We start from the raw sequence: 19,925 nt of genomic DNA, 5'->3' as shown, positions 1-19,925 counted from the left end.
ATATATTTCGAATAAATTCGCCTTAGAAAGGGGAATAGAGTAGTTAAGATAAAATGGTATAAAACATTCTCACACTTGCACAGGAGTAGAAAAGTCTAACATTTCATACTTGGCACCTGCGCCACACCGCATTGCTGGCGAGCTGCACACACGACCAGAGCTGCAAAGTGAAGTCTTCCGTGGGAGGCAATGAGGCAGTGGAGGAGATTGGCAAGAGGTCCGAGAGAGCCAGGCCAGACGTTACCAGGTGATTCCCACTCTTTAATTTTCTGATAAAACGGTGCTGGCTTTCACTTTATTTTATTCCACACATTTTTCGGTGACTTGGTTGACTGTAACTGGAATCATGGGAGGGGCGAACAATTGTTTGTTAGCAGAACTGTTCTTGTTGCCCCTTGGGTCCAAGAGAATTGACGCAGCCTGTCAAAATAGCGACTACCACTGCTGACACTCCCATCCGTGCTAGAGACCACTTCCTGTGTCTTGGAAGCCAAAACCTAGTTCAAGGCAGGGCACATTTTTCATACTCATACATGCTATTTAGGGCCACATTGGGGGCTGGTCTCGGGGGGAGGGGGGGGGGCAGCCATTGGGGCTGGTCTCGGGGGGGGGGGGGGGGGGGCAGCCATTTGGGCTGGTCTGGGGGGGGGAGTGGAGAGGGGGGGGGAGGGCGTCCATTGGGGCTGGGCTGAGGGGGGGAAGGGGCGGCTATTGGGGCTGGTCTGAGGGGGGGGGCGGCTATTGGGGCTGGTCTGAGGGGGGGCAGGGGCGGCTATTGGGGCTGGTCTGAGGGGGGAAGGGGCAGCCATTGGGGCTGGTCTGAGGGGGGGAAGGGGCAGCCATTGGGGCTGGTCTGAGGGGGGGGAAGGGGCAGCCATTGGGGCTGGTCTGAGGGGGGGGAGGGGCAGCCATTGGGGCTGGTCTGGGGGGGGGGGAAGGGGCAGCCATTGGGGGCTGGTCTGGGGGGGGGGGAAGGGGCAGCCATTGGGGGCTGGTCTGGGGGGGGGAGGGGCAGCCATTTGGGGGCTGGTCTGGGGGGGGGGGGGGGAGGGCAGCCATTGGGGGCTGGTCTGGGGGGGGGGGGGGGGGGGGAAGGGGGCAGCCATTGGGGTGGTGGGGGGGGGGGGAAGGGGCAGCCATTGGGGGCTGGTCTGGGGGGGGGGGGGGGAAGGGGCAGCCATTGGGGCTGGTCTGGGGGGGGGGGGGGAAGGGGCAGCCATTGGGGGCTGGTCTGGGGGGGGGGGGGAAGGGGCAGCCATTGGGGGGCTGGTCCTGGGGGGGGGGGGAAGGGGCAGCCATTGGGGGCTGGTCTGGGGGGGGGGGAAAGGGGCAGCCATTGGGGGCTGGTCTGGGGGGGGAAGGGGCAGCCATTGGGGGCTGGTCTGGGGGGGGAGGGGGCACCATTGGGGGCTGGTCTGGGGGGGGGAAGGGGCAGCCATTGGGGCTGGTCTGGGGGGGGGGGGGAAGGGGCAGCCATTGGGGGCTGGTCTGGGGGGGGGGGGGAAGGGGCAGCCATTGGGGGCTGGTCTGAGGGGGGGGGAAGGGGCAGCCATTGGGCGGGGGGGCGGCCATTGGGGCTGGTCTAAGGGGGGGAGGGGCAGCAATTGGGGTTGAAAAAACGCTAAATTGCACTATTGTTCACTAGCATCCAGGTTGTCTAATGGTGGTGGAATTTACTTTTTTTTTTATTTAATTTTTTATTTTTTTTATGCACTAGCATGGGTATTGGTAAGTGATCTCTTAATTCTTCCACTGGTTGGGAAGTGGCAGCTCCCAGTGCTTGTTGAATGCCTGGGCTGTGTTAATAGGTGTTTTGGCAAGGAACAATGTAATTGTTGTAAGTAACAAGAACAGTTCTCTTTAATGCTGGGTTCACAGCTATACTTTTTGGGGGCAGTTGAAATTAAGCACAACAATAAACCCATGCATACAGTAGGGTGAACTCAAACGCAGAGCTGCATTTATAAAGCAGTGAGTGTGACTTTCACCAAACATTCACTCATAGCGAGTCATTTACAACACATGCACCTGATTGGCCTGCAGTAAATATTTGGTCAATGTTAGAATACTGACTTTAAAAAGTCTTACAAAGCTTGTTATACATATCTCTAACTTTATAAAACGTGCAGCTTGCGTGTTTTTTTTTTTTTTTTTCTTCCCCCTTCTTGAAAGATCACCTGTTGCCAGGTTTAGTACCTGTTCATACATATTGCAGTGACAGGCGGTTTTCTGCACTGGAAGAATGCCAGTCACCGATGGGGAAAACAATATATTACCATGTGTCCCGTTCATACTGCAGCACAGCCCACAGGTGCAGTGATCTGTGACAAAATGCAGACATGCTTCATTTGATCACCGTGCACAGGAAGGCACCACATGTCACCCTACAGCAGCACAAAGCACCACCCTGTTGTGTGGTGACATGAATGAAGTGTCTCTTTGCTCTTCAAATAAAGTTGACAAGAAAAAAAGGGAACTGTGTGATGTGCTGAAACATCTGTATCACACTGATCCCTCAGAGACTCTCTGTAGCCCAAACTGCCAGCTGCCCACACACTAATCCAATGGGGTTTAGTGCGCAGGCAGTGTGATCGGGCCCAGAGTGTTAAATACGAAAGAACTATGGTTTATAAAACCATTCACTGGTGTTTTTTATAACCTATATGCATATCCTCTACTACAGCGTTGTATTGAAAAATGTACCAAGAAAAAGATTTGGGCTCCATTCAGAGCGACTCCAAATTTCCAGTGTGACTTTGGAGCAGACTTTGATGCGACTTTAATCCCACTGTACATTCTCTGAATCGAAGTAGTGCAGGCACCTTTTCAAACTCACTGCGACTTAAAGCGGAGGTCCACCCTAAAGTGGACCTTGCGCTCATTGGAATCCCCCCCCCTCCGGCGCCACAATTGGCACCTTTCAGGGGGGTGCAGGTACCTGTACAGTACAGGTATCTGCGGAAAGGGGCGTAGATCTACGCCCCTTCCCGAAAGTCCCCCGCTGCCTGCTGGGAAACACACAGATCCCAGAGGCAGCGGGACCATCCTTATTGCGCAGCGCGACTCGCGCATGCGCAGTAGGGAACCGGGAAATGAAGCCGATTCCCATTCCCAAGATGGATTCCTGATTCCCATACCCAAGATGGCGGCGGCAGCACCCGAGAGACGATCGAGAGATCGGCTTCGGGTGCTGACATCGCGGGAGCGCTGGGCAGGTAAGTGTCCTTATTTTAAAAGTCAGCAGCTGCAGTATTTGTAGCTGCTGGCTTTAAAAAAAAAAAAAACTGCGGAATTCCCAGCAGACTCCCGCTTTAAGTTGCAATAATTTGAACAGGTGCCATTGAAAAGAATAGGCTGCGATTTGTCATGAAACTTTGTCCAAAGTCGCATGACAAGTGGCACATGTGTGAATGGAGCCTCAAAGTGGAACTTTGTACTTTATTTATCAAGTTATATATTATGTTCTTTAGCAAGGAACATACATATTAATATTCTACCAAAATTAGTGTGTGCTGTAAATTGCCTCCAGAATTTCTCCTGTTTCTTCATGCTGGAGGTTGCCATGTTCCTGAAGCCCAGAGCCCCTGAACAGCAGTAAATCATAAAGTGGAACTAAACCCATCAATTTACCAGTTTAAAAAAAAAATACATTGTTGGAATTGCTAACTGTCACATCTGCTTGTTTTCTCAACCAAACTGTAAAAAAACATCCAATGGCTGGTGTCTTAACTGACAGTGTGGCAGTTGCAGATAGGAGGGTTTAAAGGATCACTAAAGAATTTTTTTTCTTTTTTTTAAATAACAAACAAGTTATACTTACCTCCACTGTGCAACACAGATTGGCCCCGAACCTGGTCTTCTGGGGTCCCTCGGCGGCTATCTCGGCTCCCGCCCCCCCGCAAGGACTCCACACCGTCATGCGAGCTCCCTCACATGGTGAGGAGTGCTTGCGGGCGTGCTCCCGTATTAGCCATAGCCGCTCACGGTATCACTTGGCATAGAATGCATTAAGGTGAAAACTTTTACCTTTACAACCCCTTTTAATTCCGCTTTAAGGCTGTCAGCTGATTGACCTCTACAAACTCCATAGTGTCTAAAAATGAAGAGCAACTGAGCATATGCAGAGCAGGGTGAGACAGTGTATTATTGGATTTTATACAGTAAAAGGGGCAAGGCTGAAGTGATCCAGCAGGACTTAAAGTGGAACATTAATCAGAAAATTAACAATCTTTTTGGGAAAATGTATAGATGCCTGGGAGGTACAGGTGGTCTGTGTAACCAGCTTGTTAAAATCAACGACAGGCTTAGGGCTGCACAGATCTTCACTGATCTTCACATGCGTCCCTTTGCATATCCACACAGGACCAAAAATTAACAGGCTCAAGTATTATAACTGGGAATGTTCAGTTATTTCAGTGCAGCTGCATGTATAAAAATCGTATTCATTTTACACTCCATTGCTTTTTCAAGGCATTTAGACATAGAAAAGCATTAAGAGCGGAATGAAACCTATAAAGACCTTTTATCCTGTTTGTTGTATTGGAATGCATAAAGATTTTCATCTATTCCAATGAGTGTGGTGATTCTTCCATTATTGGAATGTTTTTTTTTTGCTGCTAGAAAACAAGCCAAACTGGTGTATCCCACATTTGGCTTACCCGCTGGAGTGCGCATGCGCGACGCCGGATTTCCCGAGCCGTCAGAATGTGTAATGGAGGTGACGTTCCGTCGCCGCTATCGTCTTGCTGCACCTTGCACTTCTCTACAGTAAGCATACACTGCGAAGGGGAAAGCAGACATCTTGTTACACCCACCAGAGTTGTGCATTTTATACTTCTTTTTAACAGTAAAGTGAGTTTATATAGTGAAATACATTACTTAGAACTCAGTCTGACTGGTTAGATGTTGAATTTTAAAAACAGCAGCAAGCCTGCTGATCTCACAGGTTTGCTGATCTGCCACAAGTTTGCTGCTTTGAAAATTTAACATCTAACCAGTCAGACTGAGTTCTAAGTACTGTATTTCACTATATAAACTCACTTTACTGGTAAAAATAAAATTCCAGTGGGTGTAACAAGATGTCTGCTTTCCCCCTTCCCACTGTATCCTTACTGTAGAGCAGTGCGGGGTGTAGCAAGATGGTGTCGACTAAAGTTCACTTTCATTACACATTCTGACAGGTCGCTTATTCTGATGAATCATGGGCAAGTTACGCATGCGCAATGCGAAATATCTCAGCGGAAAGTCACTTCTGTAGCCAAATGTGATGGGTCGCCGAATGTATCGAAACACCGGCACCAGAAATGTGTTGGGCTGACATCTACTTTTGATATACATGAAATTTTATTGGAGAAATAATTTTAGAAAGCCATTTGTGGTCCGGTCATTTTTGAACGCCCCAAGAATATGCGTTATTGGCCCCATATCATAAAGTTAAAATCTTGTCTCCTTTGTTTTGATGTAGTATCCCTCCTCCCCAGCAGCCCATACCTTCAGAGGTTACCTAGTACTGCCAATTATACAGTAAAAGCTCTGGGGCAAATGCCTGTGCTGGGCTGTTGCCTAGCACTTCAGGCATGGTCTATCTATTCAATGTGTTTCCCCTATTCCCTCCTTAAAGCGGGATTCCACCCTAAAGTGGAACCTCTGCTGATCGGATTCCTCCCCCCCCTCCGGTGTCACAATTGACACCTTTCAGGGGGGAGGGGGGTGGAGATACCTGTCAAAGACAGGTATTTACACCCACTTCCGGGCATAGACTCCCGTGGGAGTCTACGCCATTTCCTGCCCTGCCGCGCTGTCTGCTGGGACACACACGGGTCCCAGTGACAGCGCGGAGATTTCCTATTGCGCGACTCGCGCATGTGCAGTAGGGAACCGGGAAGTGAAGCAGATTCGCTTCATTTCCTGATTCCCTCACCTAGAATGGTGGCGGCAGCAGCCGAGAGCCGAGCGATCGGCCTCGGCATCGCTGGAACCCGGGACAGATGAGTATCCATTTATTAAAAGTCAGCAGCTGTAGTATTTATAGCTGCTGGCTTTTAATATTTTTTTTTTTTGGTGGAGATTTGGGCTACTGAGCATCCTCCAAGATTTGGCCAGCTAACATAACTCCTCCTAGGTGCTGGTGGAGGAAGCTGCTGAAAGGGAAGTATATTTTCTTATTATCCAGTGTTTTAAATCCGTGGCGGCACCTTGAATAAGTGGACCAATGAGATGCAAGGTCTGATTTAAAGTGTTAGTGGAGCTTAAATGTGTGCTACAAACACGCATTCACATAGATGTGAATAGTGCCATAACTAGTAAAACAAAACCAAATACGTTACTAAAGCCAAAAACAAAATATATGTCTCCGCTTACCGGTGTAGTCCTGGAGTTCCTGCCTTTAGCACTTCCTTTTCTAGAGCGATTATTGTACATTCAAGCCAACTTATTTCATGTGACTGATTCACCCAAAAAAAATAAAAAATTAACCCCGGCATTAGAAGACTGAAAATGTTCAATAACTTCTGTCAGTGCTGCGCAATCCCGCAAAGTCTTCAACATTTTTTTTTTATTCCTGGAAGTACCAAATGTAGAAGATTTTACCAGATGGTGCAACACAGGAGTTCGGACTTGTCGGTTAGTATTTACGGTCTTCCAACGCAACGGAGCAATTGTTGAGAATTTTTGTGGGAAGCGACAATCTCTTTAATGCTGAGCTAGAGAATATTTAGGAACAAACTACTGTTGCCTAGTTAGTTTTTCCTTTTTTGTTTTACAGTAAAAATCCACTTTGTCACTTTATCCCTTTCATGCTAGCAAGGCTTCTCCTTTCTTGTGACTGTCCCCATGAAGCCTCTTCTCTTCAGAACTGCAGTTGGGCATCGCAGGGCCATCTATCCTGCAGTGTAAGTGAGGGTGCTAAGGGCCTACCCACAAGCTGGAGGGAAGAGGTGACGAAGCCTGGCCACCAGGTCTGCACTTACCCCATGCAGGTTGCCGGTGGCTTCCCGGGCTTTTCCTCCTGGCCAATCTGGTCTTGGGACCCACTTCCTGTCCTGATTGGCCAGGAGGAGAAGCAAGAAGACTATAGCAAATGTTGATTCGCTAATGTCACAGGTGGGTGGGCTCGGGGCAACCTTTTTGAAGCCATAGGCGCTAATCATGTGTTTCAAAAATAATGCATATTTAATCCTTTGGGGTGGGTGTTATGGCTTTTTATTTCAGCTGATATAAAGCAAGACCTGTCTTTGCTAAGCAACCAAACAGAATGCCTCTTTGTCCTGAAAAACCTAAAATGACGATAAATGCAGTGGGTTTGTTTTAATAGCTTACTGCAATTTTTTCCTCTTCAGTACTCTTGGCAATGCATTGTTTAATGAGCATTGTTAAGTCGTTTTTCTTTTCTTTTTGTCTTTTTAGGACCTTGGATGGTCCAGAAGAAGCCATTGCCATGTCCCCCAAATGACGGTACTGCACTGTTATTACCTCTGCTGTTCTTTTTAGAATGTTATGAGTACTTCCAGTGTTTATAGAGTACCCCATTCATGTTGCATTACACAGTGTTTGGAGGCTGTGTTTCCATGGGCCTGAGCTTTGTGTAAGAGCAATGTGTACAGGGAGCCATGGAGAAAAATGGGCAGAATGCCCACCGGTGACTTCAGAGTCCATGCCTGGCACCGCCTTTTACAATTATTTTATTAGGTTTTCAGAATCTAAACACCAGTAAGATACAAATTGTAGGGAACCACCTCAGGTGGGACTGCTTGTTTGTCTGGAAGTTGTCTGTTTACGTTTCCTGGGGTGCAGCTGACATTTTCTCCTTCCTAGACTTGCTTGAGGCATAGTCAGAATTGAAGTGACTCGCTATAGGACTTGGAAGTGACACACTGCATGCTAGTTGCCTGGCTGTCATGTTGACCTCTTCACTTCAATGGTTTTGATTTACTAACCTTGAACGTCGTCTGACTGTATTAGTGTGTTGGGGTAACTTATAAAATGAGTGGAATGCCACGTGTTTTACAGCAACCTATTGATCTTTGCTATATACAGTAGACCTAAATCCAAGACTATGGAAACTCGGGTCAATATGTTCCCTAGGTACAAGCCTGCAACCTTGTCCAAACGCAAATAAATAATTTTTGGCATAAAGAGTCTGATCCAAATTCTTAAATTCTGACCTCCAACCTTCTCCAGTACATGCTTCTCCTGGACTGAAATGGCTTGCTTTGATTTTGCTGCACACTGAGCGTCGCACAATATGCAGAAGAAAATGTCACTTTTCTACTGCACCAGGATGCAGAGCATGCAAAATAGGAGCAATAAAACCATTTGATCTTTGAAATGCAAAAAAAAAAAAAAAAAAATTACAGAGATGGCCTTCTTTTTCAAAGTTTAACTTGATGTATTTTTTATTTTTATTTGTGTCTGCCTTTTCATCTAGAAGAAATCAGTATTCCCAAAAGACCGCCGAAGAGCAAAGACTCTGTAGAGGAGATACAGTAAGTATTTGTAATAAAGTGATGCTTTATGCATCTTCTAGAAGTCTTAAGGAACACATGTCATCCTTAGGTTAAAGTCGGTGTGTAACCCCCTCCACTGCTTGCAATTATTCGCCAGTGCCCCAGCTCTGCATAATCTCCTTGATCCAATGTGGTAGCACACCAGCCTCCTAGAATGCATTACTGTGCCCGAATTGTGTGTGTGTGTGTGTATATATGTATGTGTGTGTGTATATGTGTGTATATATATATGTGTATATATGTGTGTATATATATATGTGTATATATATATATATATGTGTGTGTGTGTGTGTGTGTGTGTATATATATATATATATATATATATATATATATATATATATATATATATATATATATATATATATATATATACACACATCTTTTTTTTTTTTAACTGTGCGTGAGGTGTACTGTTAGGGGAAAAATGCCTAGTGTTGTGTAAGTGACTGTGTTCATGCCCTGTTAACATAGAAGTCCACTCTTCCTAAAGGCCCATACACACGATCAGACTTTTTGACAACAAACATGCAAATTAGCTGTTTTGGAGCAACATCCGACCGTGTGTACGCTCCATCGGACAAACTTTTTTTGGTTTTCATCTGACTTTTGTTGGCTGTGCGAACGGACAAACTTTCTGACAACAAAAGTCCGATGGAGCAAAGTCTGATCGTGTGTACAGAAAACCATAGGACTTTTGTACAAAGTACAAACAGGCATGCTCAGAACCAATGCAAAAGATCAGACAACAATACAGAAGTTGACCAAAGGTGGCGATAAAGAGCAGAAAAACCACATGATTTGGTGAAAGTTGGCTGAAAAAGTCCTGCTGTGTGTATGCAACACAAGTTCAGGGCCGACGCCCTTTGTACAAAAATCCAAGGGAAAGTTTGTACAAGGTCCTATCGTGTGTATGAGGCTTAAAGAAGAAGTAAACCCTGATGGGTTTACTTCCTCTTTCATTCCCTGCAAAGGCAAAGCATAATGGACTACTATGCATCGCATAGTAGTCCATTATGTGTCACTTACCTGACACAGGAGCCAGCGATGTCACCGCTGTCCCCTGTAGTCCGGCGCATCCATCTTTTTGGTGGGGTCTCGCAGCTCCGCCGCTGTCATTCGGCGGAGCCGCGATGACGTCACTCCCGCGCATGCGCGCGGCAGCTCCATTGTTGGAAATGCCACGCTCAGTGTGCCTGCGCGCCGCTGTCTAGACAAGCCTGCAGATTGTTGCCATAGCTAAGGATCAGCGTGCATTTTCTTATAAATTCAGTGCAATAAAAAAAGGTATACAATGTTATATACCTTTTTTTTTTTGGGAGTAACTTTTAGATTTTTTTTTTTTTTTACTGAGACTTTCAATCTCAATCCAGTTTATCCCACCACACATGTAGCAAGTACTCTCCTGTGTTTGAACTTGTTACTACCAATTTCATGTACTCTCACATCTTCAAAATATATATATATATATATATATATATATATATATATATATAACGGCTATCTTGAGCTCACCTTCATTTCCTATCTGAACAGCTTCAATCCCCTCTCCCTCCTGAGTCATTCATCTAGGTCTCACTGCTATTGACTTTATGTGCCATTAATCACTTTTGCTTTTCACCATGTATGGGCGTAATCTTTAGTGCTGGCATCAGTCACTGTTCTGCTTTTGCTGAATATTCTATAAAAGAACATATCCCAGGCATCCATTTAGACATGCATGCTGCTAATTGGTTGTACAGTCTGCTGATAAGTTGTATGGTTACATTCTGTTTTAGTTTATCCAAACGACTGATCAGCAGATTGTTGCAGCAGCCAGTGACCAAGGGATATATATCTAAAGGGATGCTGGGATATATACTTTCATATAACACTGGAGGCAGGGTAATATTCCACTTACAGGAGCTTGATGGTCCCTCTTGCCAGATTACATTTTTCACATGAAGCAAGGACCATCAGAAAGACCTAGTGATAACATCATTGGGTCTCAAAAAGCGATTAAAAAAAAACCCAAATTATTTGATTGAAACGTTTTTAATAGCATGCTGATCTAAGGAGGGGGGATAAAGGGGAAGGTATTGTATGCATACATTATACTTTAGCTTTGTTTTCTTCTTTCCAGGAAAAGAGATATGCTGAAGACTATAATGCACATCTTGGAGTCCGTCCAGCTGAAGTGGGAGCTGTTTCAGAGCTGGACAGATTTTTCGAGATTACACCTCTCTAACAAACTGGCAATATTCGGAATTGGTTATAACACGAGGTGGAAGGAGGATATACGGTACCATTATGCGGAGATTAGCTCCCAGGTCCCGCTGGGTAAGCGGCTCCGTGAGTACTTCAATCCTGAGAAGCCGGAGGGGCGGGTGATAATGACCAGAGTGCAGAAGATGAATTGGAAAAACGTTTATTACAAATTTTTGGAGATCACAATCAGCGAAGCTCGATGTCTGGAGCTGCACATAGAGACAGAGTGGATTCCCATTGCTCACTCCAAGCCTATCGGAGGAGACATCGTCCAATACCTCTTGCCTGGGGGCATTCCAAAATGTCCGGGTCTCTACGCCATCGGCTACGAAGAATTGCGGAGCAAGCCAGTTACCGACAACGCAGTGGTGGATTTAGTCAACGACGGGAATTGTGACAGTCCCTCGGAGTCTGATGACTTGGTACCTCCAAAAATTAACTATTGCTACCTCGGCATTGCCGAAAGCATCACGTTGCAGCAGTGCTTGTTTTTCCACTTTCAGTCCACCGTCAAGAACCAGAGCAAAGAGTGGGCAAGCATCAACGGATTCTTAGCGCAGAACTGCAAGGTGGAGCCGGGCGTCTCCCCAAAAACTATCTACATCAAGTTTGTTGAAGTGGAGAGAGATTTCCTTTCTGCAGGTTCTTTAGTAGAGTGCCTGGAAAAAGCCATTGGGTACCCGTTAAAATTCAACAAGTGATTCTTGTCCTTTATAAGGACTCGGGCTTCTACGGACTTGTATTGCATTTTCTGCCAGGGTTTGCTGTTGAACCATGAATGAATATTGTCTATGATGGAGAGCACTTGTCTGGTGTTCGAACGAATCGTCTCTCCCTTTCCTCATCGGGTTTGGACGATCTTTTGTGGCAAGTTGATAAAGCGTGTGTGGGGGGTGGGGGAGGGTGGGGCATTATAGTGTTTTTATAAAAGAATTTTATTGTAGAGCCCTGTTACCAGTTATTGTAAGTACATTCCACATTGGACATAGCTTATACTTTCATTTTCAAAAGGAAATACTGTAATTTTTTTTTCACGTTTTTCATTTTTACATATCTATTCGTGTGTTGGAGTAAAAACTAAACGTAATGAATGACGACGCACAGCCTTGCGAACGTGATCAGGTTTGCGTCGTGAACCAATTTAGATCAGCCTTTCTCAATCTTTTTTTTTAACCCAGAGGAACCCTTAAATTATTTCTGGGTCTCGGGGGAAACCCTGCTAAAATCAGATTATTGGGAAAAATGCCCCCTTACAGCGGCAGTCTTACCATCCTCCAATCAGCCGCAACCTCTGGAGGATCCTTGGTTGAGAGTGGCTGAATTAGATAATATTGTACATAATTTAGATAATCACTTTTTTTTTACCCATTAAGTGTTTTTACTATTTCCAGCCAGTGTTGCCTGCAAAGACTTCTTTTTTTTTTTTTTTTTTTTTTTTCTCTTCCCGTGATGTACTGTATTCACTTTTAGCCGACTTGCCATATCCCTTTTTTATTTTTTTAATGGTTAAAGTACAGAAATTTGTGGGGTTTTTTTTTTTTTTTTTGTTTGTTTTTTTGTAGTTCAGATTTTATGGCATTATAGACAGCCCACATTTAGGCGAAAACTAGCATTTTCCTTACAAAATGTGGAATATGAATGACATGACCTGAATCAGTCGTTTTATTGGTTAACCAGAAGCCAAATTTTTGGTCAGCTGCTTTTTTGAACCCGGAGTGTGCCACAAACCTCCTTATATTTTTTAGCAAAGCCCAAAAAAATAAACAATTTTGACGTTTTTCACACACAAGCGTCTCCCCCTGTCGTGTTTTTTATTTTATTTTTTTAAAGCTTATTAAGCGCTGCAGTGCAGAATAGACCCTTTATGCAGAATAATAATTTCATGTAGGAACAGATCTTCTGTGGCCACCAACACTGAGCTGAAATGTTAAAGAACTTGGGAAAGATGATAGCCCTGGACCCTATGGTTGTCCTATTGGTATTGCTGTCCAGTAGTCTTATTATTTTGTTAATGGAGGTGGTCTAGTTCCTGAGCTGGCAGCTTCTACACCCCAGAGGGATCCCACAGTTTCCTTGGTTTGTATTACAGAACAGCAGGTCTAAGAGTGAAGTTACAAATCACAGACAAAGTCCATATGCAATTCTATTCCAGTATAGCAGGAGTGTCAAATGCATCAATATTATAGTTGTGTCTTGCATCAGATGTAAAGAGTGACCCAACCCTACCTTACAGTTGACCCGCCCCCCCCCCCCCCCTTTACCTTGTGCTGCTGGTGGTGGAGCTGGAAAGCTGAGAGTGCAGGGTCTACAGCAGGGCTTGAGTTGGCTGCCAGAGTCTGAATGCTGAGATGAGGGGGGAGCTGCGGAGGCGCTCAGGATCTGTAGGAGGAGTTTTGTCTTCTCTGCTGCTAAGGCAGGGGAGGGGAGCAGAGATGAGAGATGAATTGGATGATAGAAATCCATAGCGTTTCTCCTCATTTCAGAGCTTCCCCTCAGATCTAGAGCAATCTCACTTGCAGTACACTTCATAGTAAATTTGCCTTTAGTAAATCAACCTCAATGAGTTTGTGGGTCCAAAAATATGCTGACTTTCTTCAGGGCTTTAAAATTAAAAACTGTATATGAACTGATCCAGGTTTAGCTAAACCCAGCTGCTGCTGAGCCCTGTGACTGGTAGAACCAAAAATACTATTAACTATTCAGTCCCATGTACATGGTTTCCCATTGGCTTTTCTTGCACCTACAAAACGCATTGGCTTTCCGTTTTGACCTTTTTATCTGACACTATATACTAGAATAGTATCTGGACTATCAATCGGATGTAGCACTTTAATTTTAGATCTGCTGAAATACAAAAAAAATAAACCACCATAGATGAGTGTGACCCGCCACACGTTGTCTATGGTCTGTTCCTGATATATCCACGTGTGCTGTGGCGACAGTGGTTCTTATAAGGAACTGTTTTTATCTATTCAAATCCTACTCTGTACTGCATCTTTCTCCTTCCTTGTTTTTTTTTTTTTTTTTTTTTTTCAAAGAGCGGCAGTGGGAGAACAGAAACCACCATACATGTAGCTGTAATCTCCTTCTTTTGAACAATATTTGCAAAGAAAATAAATCCTTTCAATACCTTTTTATGTATAACACTTGCAAACCAGACATTGATCCCAGTGCCTTTTTTCACTACATATATTGTCCTGAGTACCTACCACACTAGATAAGATTTTTTTTTATTTAAACTGAAGTTAAATATGAATTTTAACTATTAACCGATACCAAGAGCCTATGAACTGTAAATCCAGAAGCATGTTTGTTAAAAGAGCGTTAAATGAAAAACCTATTTTTTTTTTTTTTTTTTATCTTAAACTATTGTATACTCGTTATTGTGTTCTCTTAGCAGCATAGGAGAAAGCTATCTGAAGAATTCGGGAGTCCAATCTAGGAGGCGTAACCAGATTTTAAAGGCCAAGTCCACATTTGTGATGTTACAGATACTCCCTTTCTTACCTGAATATTGGGGAGCATCCTCCTCCTCCTCCTCCTCCTGCAGATGTCTATTTATTTTAGTGTGGCTCCACACACCCAGTCGCATTGTCCAGCTTGGGATTGTAAACCGTTATTGCAAGTGCCACTACAGCACTGGGACTATGCACAATGTGCTCTGATTCCTGCTGTATTAAAGTGTATTGTATTTGTACTATCTACTCTCAAGATGTAAAGCGCTGCGTAAATAGTTTACGCTATATAAATCCTGTATAATAATAATGTGCTGGCAATCCCACCTCTCTTTCTGGGGTTTTAGCTGCACTTCCTCCAGCAGGTCCCTAACTCCGTTCAGATCTGAGGCTGGGGGCGTGCGGGCGCTCTCCCAAGTCCTGCTTCTGCGTGTATTCAAACAGAAAGCAGGACTTGGCACCCGCATCACTTAATTTGATTGACAGCAGCGGGAACCAATGGCTGCGCTGCTTGTTTAGTGTCAGAAGTTTTCTTCACATTTTAATGCATAGGGTGCATTAAGGTGAAAAAACACAAGGGTTTACAACCCCTATAACTCTCTTCCCATCCTGCGTATAGTCAAATGACAACCACAAGGTGGCTCTCTCATCCTAGGTGGCCGTCATATGACGTTCCCGGCCACTAGGGGGCACACACCGGTGCCCACTCTGTCACTCAGGGGCCAGTGCTTGGTGGCTGTGATGTTCACCAGTCACCCACGATCGCTGGTCACAGAGTAGGGATGTTGATCAAATGTGTAAAATAAAAATGCCATAAATCTACCCCCTATTTTGTAGGTGCTGTAACTTTTTACGCTTATTGCAATATTTTTAGTAAAAAAAAAATACATATCAGCCTAAACTGACTGATTTTTTTTTATTTTTTTTTGTTTTTTTTTTGGGATATGTATTATAGCAAAAAGTAAAAGATATTGTGTGTTTTTTCAAAATTGTCAGTCTTTTTTTGTTCATAAACTGCAGAGGTGCTCAAATCCCACCAAACGAAAGCGCTATTTGCTGGGGAAAAAAATGATCAAAATGTCATATGGGTACAGCGTTGTATGACCGCGCACTTGTCATTCAAAGCGAGACAGCGCTGAAAATTGGCTTGGGCAGGAAGGGGGTGAAAATGCCCTCTATTGAAGCGGTTAAGGGAACCAGTCTGTTTCACTTACCTGTCAAGTAGGCCTTCTTACTGAAATTTAAGTCTACCCTATACCCTCTTTACCCTCTCTACGCATGACCTGAAGACGTTTAACCACTTCAGCCCTGGAAGGATTTACCCCCTTCCTTCCTGACCAAGCCCTTTTTTGTGATACGGCAATGCGTTCCTTTAACTGACAATTTTGTGGCCGTGCGCCGCTGTACCCAAACAAAATGGACTTTTTTTCCTCCATGAACAGCGCTTTCTTTTGGTGGTATTTGATCACCTCCTGCATTTTTTTTTTTTTTTTTTTTTGTTTTGTTTTGTGCTATAAACGGCATCAATTTTGGAGAACATTTTTTTTTCTGCTATAATATAATCAAAAAAAAAACAAAACGAATTTCCACAGTTTAGACCAATATGTATTCTACATATTTTTGGTAAAAAATCGCAATAAGCATATGATGAAGGGAGGGGGGAGGGAACCTGGAATTTTGCTTTTATACATTGACATGCTGGTTCCTTTTTTTTTAATTTTTTTGTGCTTATAAAAGCAAATGTGTTTTTAGTACAAAAAAAAGAAATCAGGTAGTGGTCATACAAAACAATAATGCATGTTACAGGTGTTGCAATGCTGACCATTCTGAATGGGACTCCAGTAAGCCGAGGCAACACATCTGCAGTACAGTGCCCTGCATTGCATGGTAAGTAGCGCATTAATGCGTTTTAGCCCCAAAAATCGAATTAAAGGGGTTGTAAAGGCAGAAGGTTTTTTTATATTAATGCATTAATATAAAACGCATTCTGTATGCAGCAGAACCCCCTCAGCTCCCGTAACACTTGAAGTCCCCCTCTGTCCAGCGATGTCCACGAGTGTCTCAGACGTCCAGGTTCTTTTTCGTGATTGGCTGAGACGCGTCAGTTAGCTAGCCAATCGGGGGGGGGGGGGGGGTTGAGGCTCGGTGTCTGAATAAGCACAGGGAGCTGAGACTCTGCTCAGGTGCCCCCATAGCAAGCTGCTTGCTGTGGGGGCACTGAATAGGAGGGCTTGTCCATGATCAACAAAGAGGGACCAGAGAAGAGGAGGATCCGGGCTGCTCTGTGAAAATCCACTGTACAGAGCAGGTAAATATGTTTATTTTTATAGGGAAAAAAATGTATTTACAATCCGCTTTAATCCCTCAAAAAGCTTTTAATCAGGTGGATGAAGCGACAAAAACAAGGATGATGGTGGATGAATTATAAGAATTCAATATCGCTGTACTATGAGGGATAACCTGACATTTGGCTCTTGGATTCAACTAAAAGGCTCCTGAATTCTTCAGTAGTTTGCCAATTTCCAACAAATTGGTAGAACGTTCTTGAAAACTTAAACTGACTTAAACTTGGTGTTAACTTATGTTTTGGTTTATGTCTTTTTCTGCCCTTTCAATTGACAAATACAGATCTTCCCATTGTTTTTATTTACAGGGTTTGACTTGTTCTTATTTTGGAAGGTTTTGATTGTATTTCCTATTTAGCAGCCCTGCTTACATTGTATGCCTGGGAGAAGTGGATCTGGTTCTCGTCGAGTGTACCAAAACATTTCTTTAAAACCCTCCATTTTTATTTTCTTTTTTTCTTTTCTAAGCCAGTATCGGGCTGCTTGTCATAATCTTTCAGTTTCTTTTGCTGTTGTATCTATTCTTTTTTGATATGGAATTTAAAAGCGAAACTACACCCAAAACATTCTTTTTGCAGTCATTTAGTAGGGCTCTATTGCTGTCCTGGGAGGTGATTGTCTTGGTGTCCCTGATTTCTACCCTGAAAGACTTACTCTGTCTTTTATGAGATAATCCTCTTTCCTGCCTCATCGTGTCCACATACCAGTGGGCCATCTCTTATCCCTTAAGACATCCCTTTCCTAGAGTGAAATAACCCTCATTCCTTGTGTTCCCATCTGAAATCATGATGGGAAGGTAGGGAAGGTATGTAGGGAGAAGCTGGGACAGAAGTGAGGTCAGATGCCACCTAGGAAAACCAGAAGTACCTGCGCTTATGTACAGCAGATCCTAATACCAAGTTAGAAAGCAGAGGGGGAAGTGACAGTAGTAATGGGCTATAACAGGACTGCCATACTTGGAGGAACAAAGCTGGAAAGCAGAGGGGCAAGAGGCACGTAATAAAGATTTATCACCCTCCTGTGTTTGTTTTTTTTTTCCTTTTCTGTCACTAGGAAAAGTTTTGGGAAAAAGATTTCCCCCCCTGCAGTATTTTTGTTCCCATCAGGTGTTGCTCCCCTGAGTGAAAGACCTGGTAATTGGGAGTAAATCTCCTTGATGTAGGGTGCTCTTTATGTGTTGGGGTGGTGGACACAAGCCTGACCTCAAATGGTGGCCAATGGTTTTATGCATATCTCATGATGGCCCCAGTATATCCCCTTTTGCCTCTTTTCTCTTTTTCTCCATGGCTTTTCAGATTTGTTCCTCAGATTTTGGCAGTCTTGGTATAGCTCCATTACCGGTGTCCCTTCCTCCTCTGCTTTCCAGCTTTGTTCCTTGAAAAAATGGCACCTCTGGTATATTATCATTGTCCCATCTTCACTCATCTTTGCTCTCCAGCTTTGTTTCCTGAAGTATGGTGGTCCTGGTATATTATCATTGCCCTGTTTCCTGAAGTATGGTGGTCCTGGTATATTATCAATGCCCCATCTTCTTCTTCTTCCTCTCTGCTCTCCAGCTTGGTGCGCAGGCTTTTCTGTTCTCAGGCAGAATCATCGTTTCCACCTCAGGTCAGCATATTATATATATATATATATATATATATATTTTTTTTTTTTTTTTTACCCTTCCTGACTTGTCTTCTTATAATTCCAGATGGAAACACAGGGAAGGAGGGAGCTTTCTTTCTTTTTTTTGTTTTAATCTTTTATAGGCTAAGAAATGTTTGTCCTAAGGGGTCGGGGTGGAGCTGAACCATTGGTACGCAAACCTAAGGATAGCATGGATCCACAAGGGTAAAGAGATCTCCTCCTCGCCTAGGGTGATGGACAGTATTAGACCCTGGAGGGTTCAGTCTGACCTCGAATGACTCCAAAATTAAAAATGTTTTGGGTAGAGTTTCATTTTAAGGATGGTCTTTGCAATGTCCAAAGTATTTCAGTGTTTGAGGTAGCTGCTACTAGTTCTACATATAAAGTATCTCCCCTTTTTTTTACTATACATGGAAGCAGTATACGTTGTATATCTCATTTTGTTCTGTCGGAGCTTCAGTGCCGGGACAATGCTTTTAAATATGGCTTAATATGAATAAAAAAAAAAAAACTCTACTATGGACAGAATGTTACATTGCCGAGTTTCAGTATGTTGCCCGCCTGCCGCCAGGGCCGCAACAGTTCTCGTCATTGGCTTCACGGGTTGCTATGTAACCGAACTTTCACTGTAAGAGCTAATGTATAAAATGTCATCCAAAATAAAGAGTGAACAACTTCTTATATGTAATGGGTTCTGAGTGTTCTGGTCTCCCGCATTATTGGTTGTGTTTTTGCCTACTGTGGCCTGTTTACTTGTCACTTTAAGGGGACCTGTTACTCATTGCTTTTTTTTTTCTTTTTTTTTGTAAAAGCAGATATCTTCATTATTCAATACATAAAACTGAACTCCAGGCTGAATACAATGCACTTAGAAATACATATAAGGGAGCTGTTTTACCTGACAAAGGATTTGAGGTTCTGAGATTCAGAGCTCTGCCACACAGCACAGACCTGATTATTGCTGCATTTTAGTAACACTTACAGATCTTATCACTCCTTCAGCCTGTAAAAGGACACCTAGCAGTTGGATGAGCTCATCTGTAATTTTGCTCTCACCTTCTATCAGTACATCCTTTTTTTTTTTTTTTTTCCTGTTCTCTCCTATCGGCATGTGTTCCTTTTTATGAGCACAGTCGATTGGTTTCTTGTGCTGCTGCCTCCATTCCCAGTCTGATCTCTGCTGTACAGGGATTGCAGAAGGCTTATACCACGTGAGATTGTAGCACTTGCATTTAGACCTTGTTTTATGTAAATTGGTTCTAAAGCCTTAAGGTTTTCAACCTTAACGCATTCTCTGCATTAAGGGAAAAAACAACTATGTCCAGGAACTCAAACCCCTCCCCACCCCCGAGCTTGATCTCGATCCGGTGCGCTCTGCTCTCGCAGGGCAAATTAATAGCAGTGGGATCCATTGTCTCCTGCTGTTGTCACCCAAATCCTTTTGAGAGGGTGGGGTTTTGGAATGAGCCCACGTGAGTACCCCTTTAGCAAGCGACTCGATGGGGAGGGGTACTTTGGAAGAGGGAGGAGCCAGAAGTGGCAACAGAGGATCAGAAGAGGTTTGGGGCTGCTCTGTGCAAAATCATTTTACAAAGCAAGTAGGAATAACATGACTTATTTTTTTAGTTACGAATGTCAAAGGCTTAAAATCATGTTGTGTGTGTGTTTTTTTTTTTTTTTTTTTTACCACTTGACTGGAGGATTTACACCACCCACCAATGACAAGTAATTTTTTAGCGATACAGCAT

The 19,925-nt window shown here is 43.8% G+C and overlaps 1 protein-coding gene across 1 annotated transcript in view; it reads left to right on the top strand.

The window, feature by feature from the left end:
* Window positions 1-18,860, top strand: part of MSANTD2 (Myb/SANT DNA binding domain containing 2) — a gene marked incomplete in the record, with an annotated part of 33,074 nt that extends 14,214 nt beyond the window's left edge. Inside the window, 3 exon segments of the mRNA XM_077457777.1 lie at window positions 7,405-7,452; window positions 8,426-8,483; window positions 10,624-18,860. Coding sequence (XP_077313903.1) covers window positions 7,405-7,452; window positions 8,426-8,483; window positions 10,624-11,449 — 932 coding nt within the window.
* Between the last annotated feature and the right edge of the window lie 1,065 nt (window positions 18,861-19,925).

The sequence above is a fragment of the Lithobates pipiens genome, unplaced genomic scaffold, assembly GCF_037356315.1.
Source record: "Lithobates pipiens isolate NorthernLeopardFrog02 unplaced genomic scaffold, aLitPip1_a1.2 Scaffold_27, whole genome shotgun sequence".
NCBI classification, from domain to species: Eukaryota; Metazoa; Chordata; class Amphibia; order Anura; family Ranidae; genus Lithobates; species Lithobates pipiens.
This window is presented reverse-complemented; position numbering and strand designations above follow the sequence as displayed.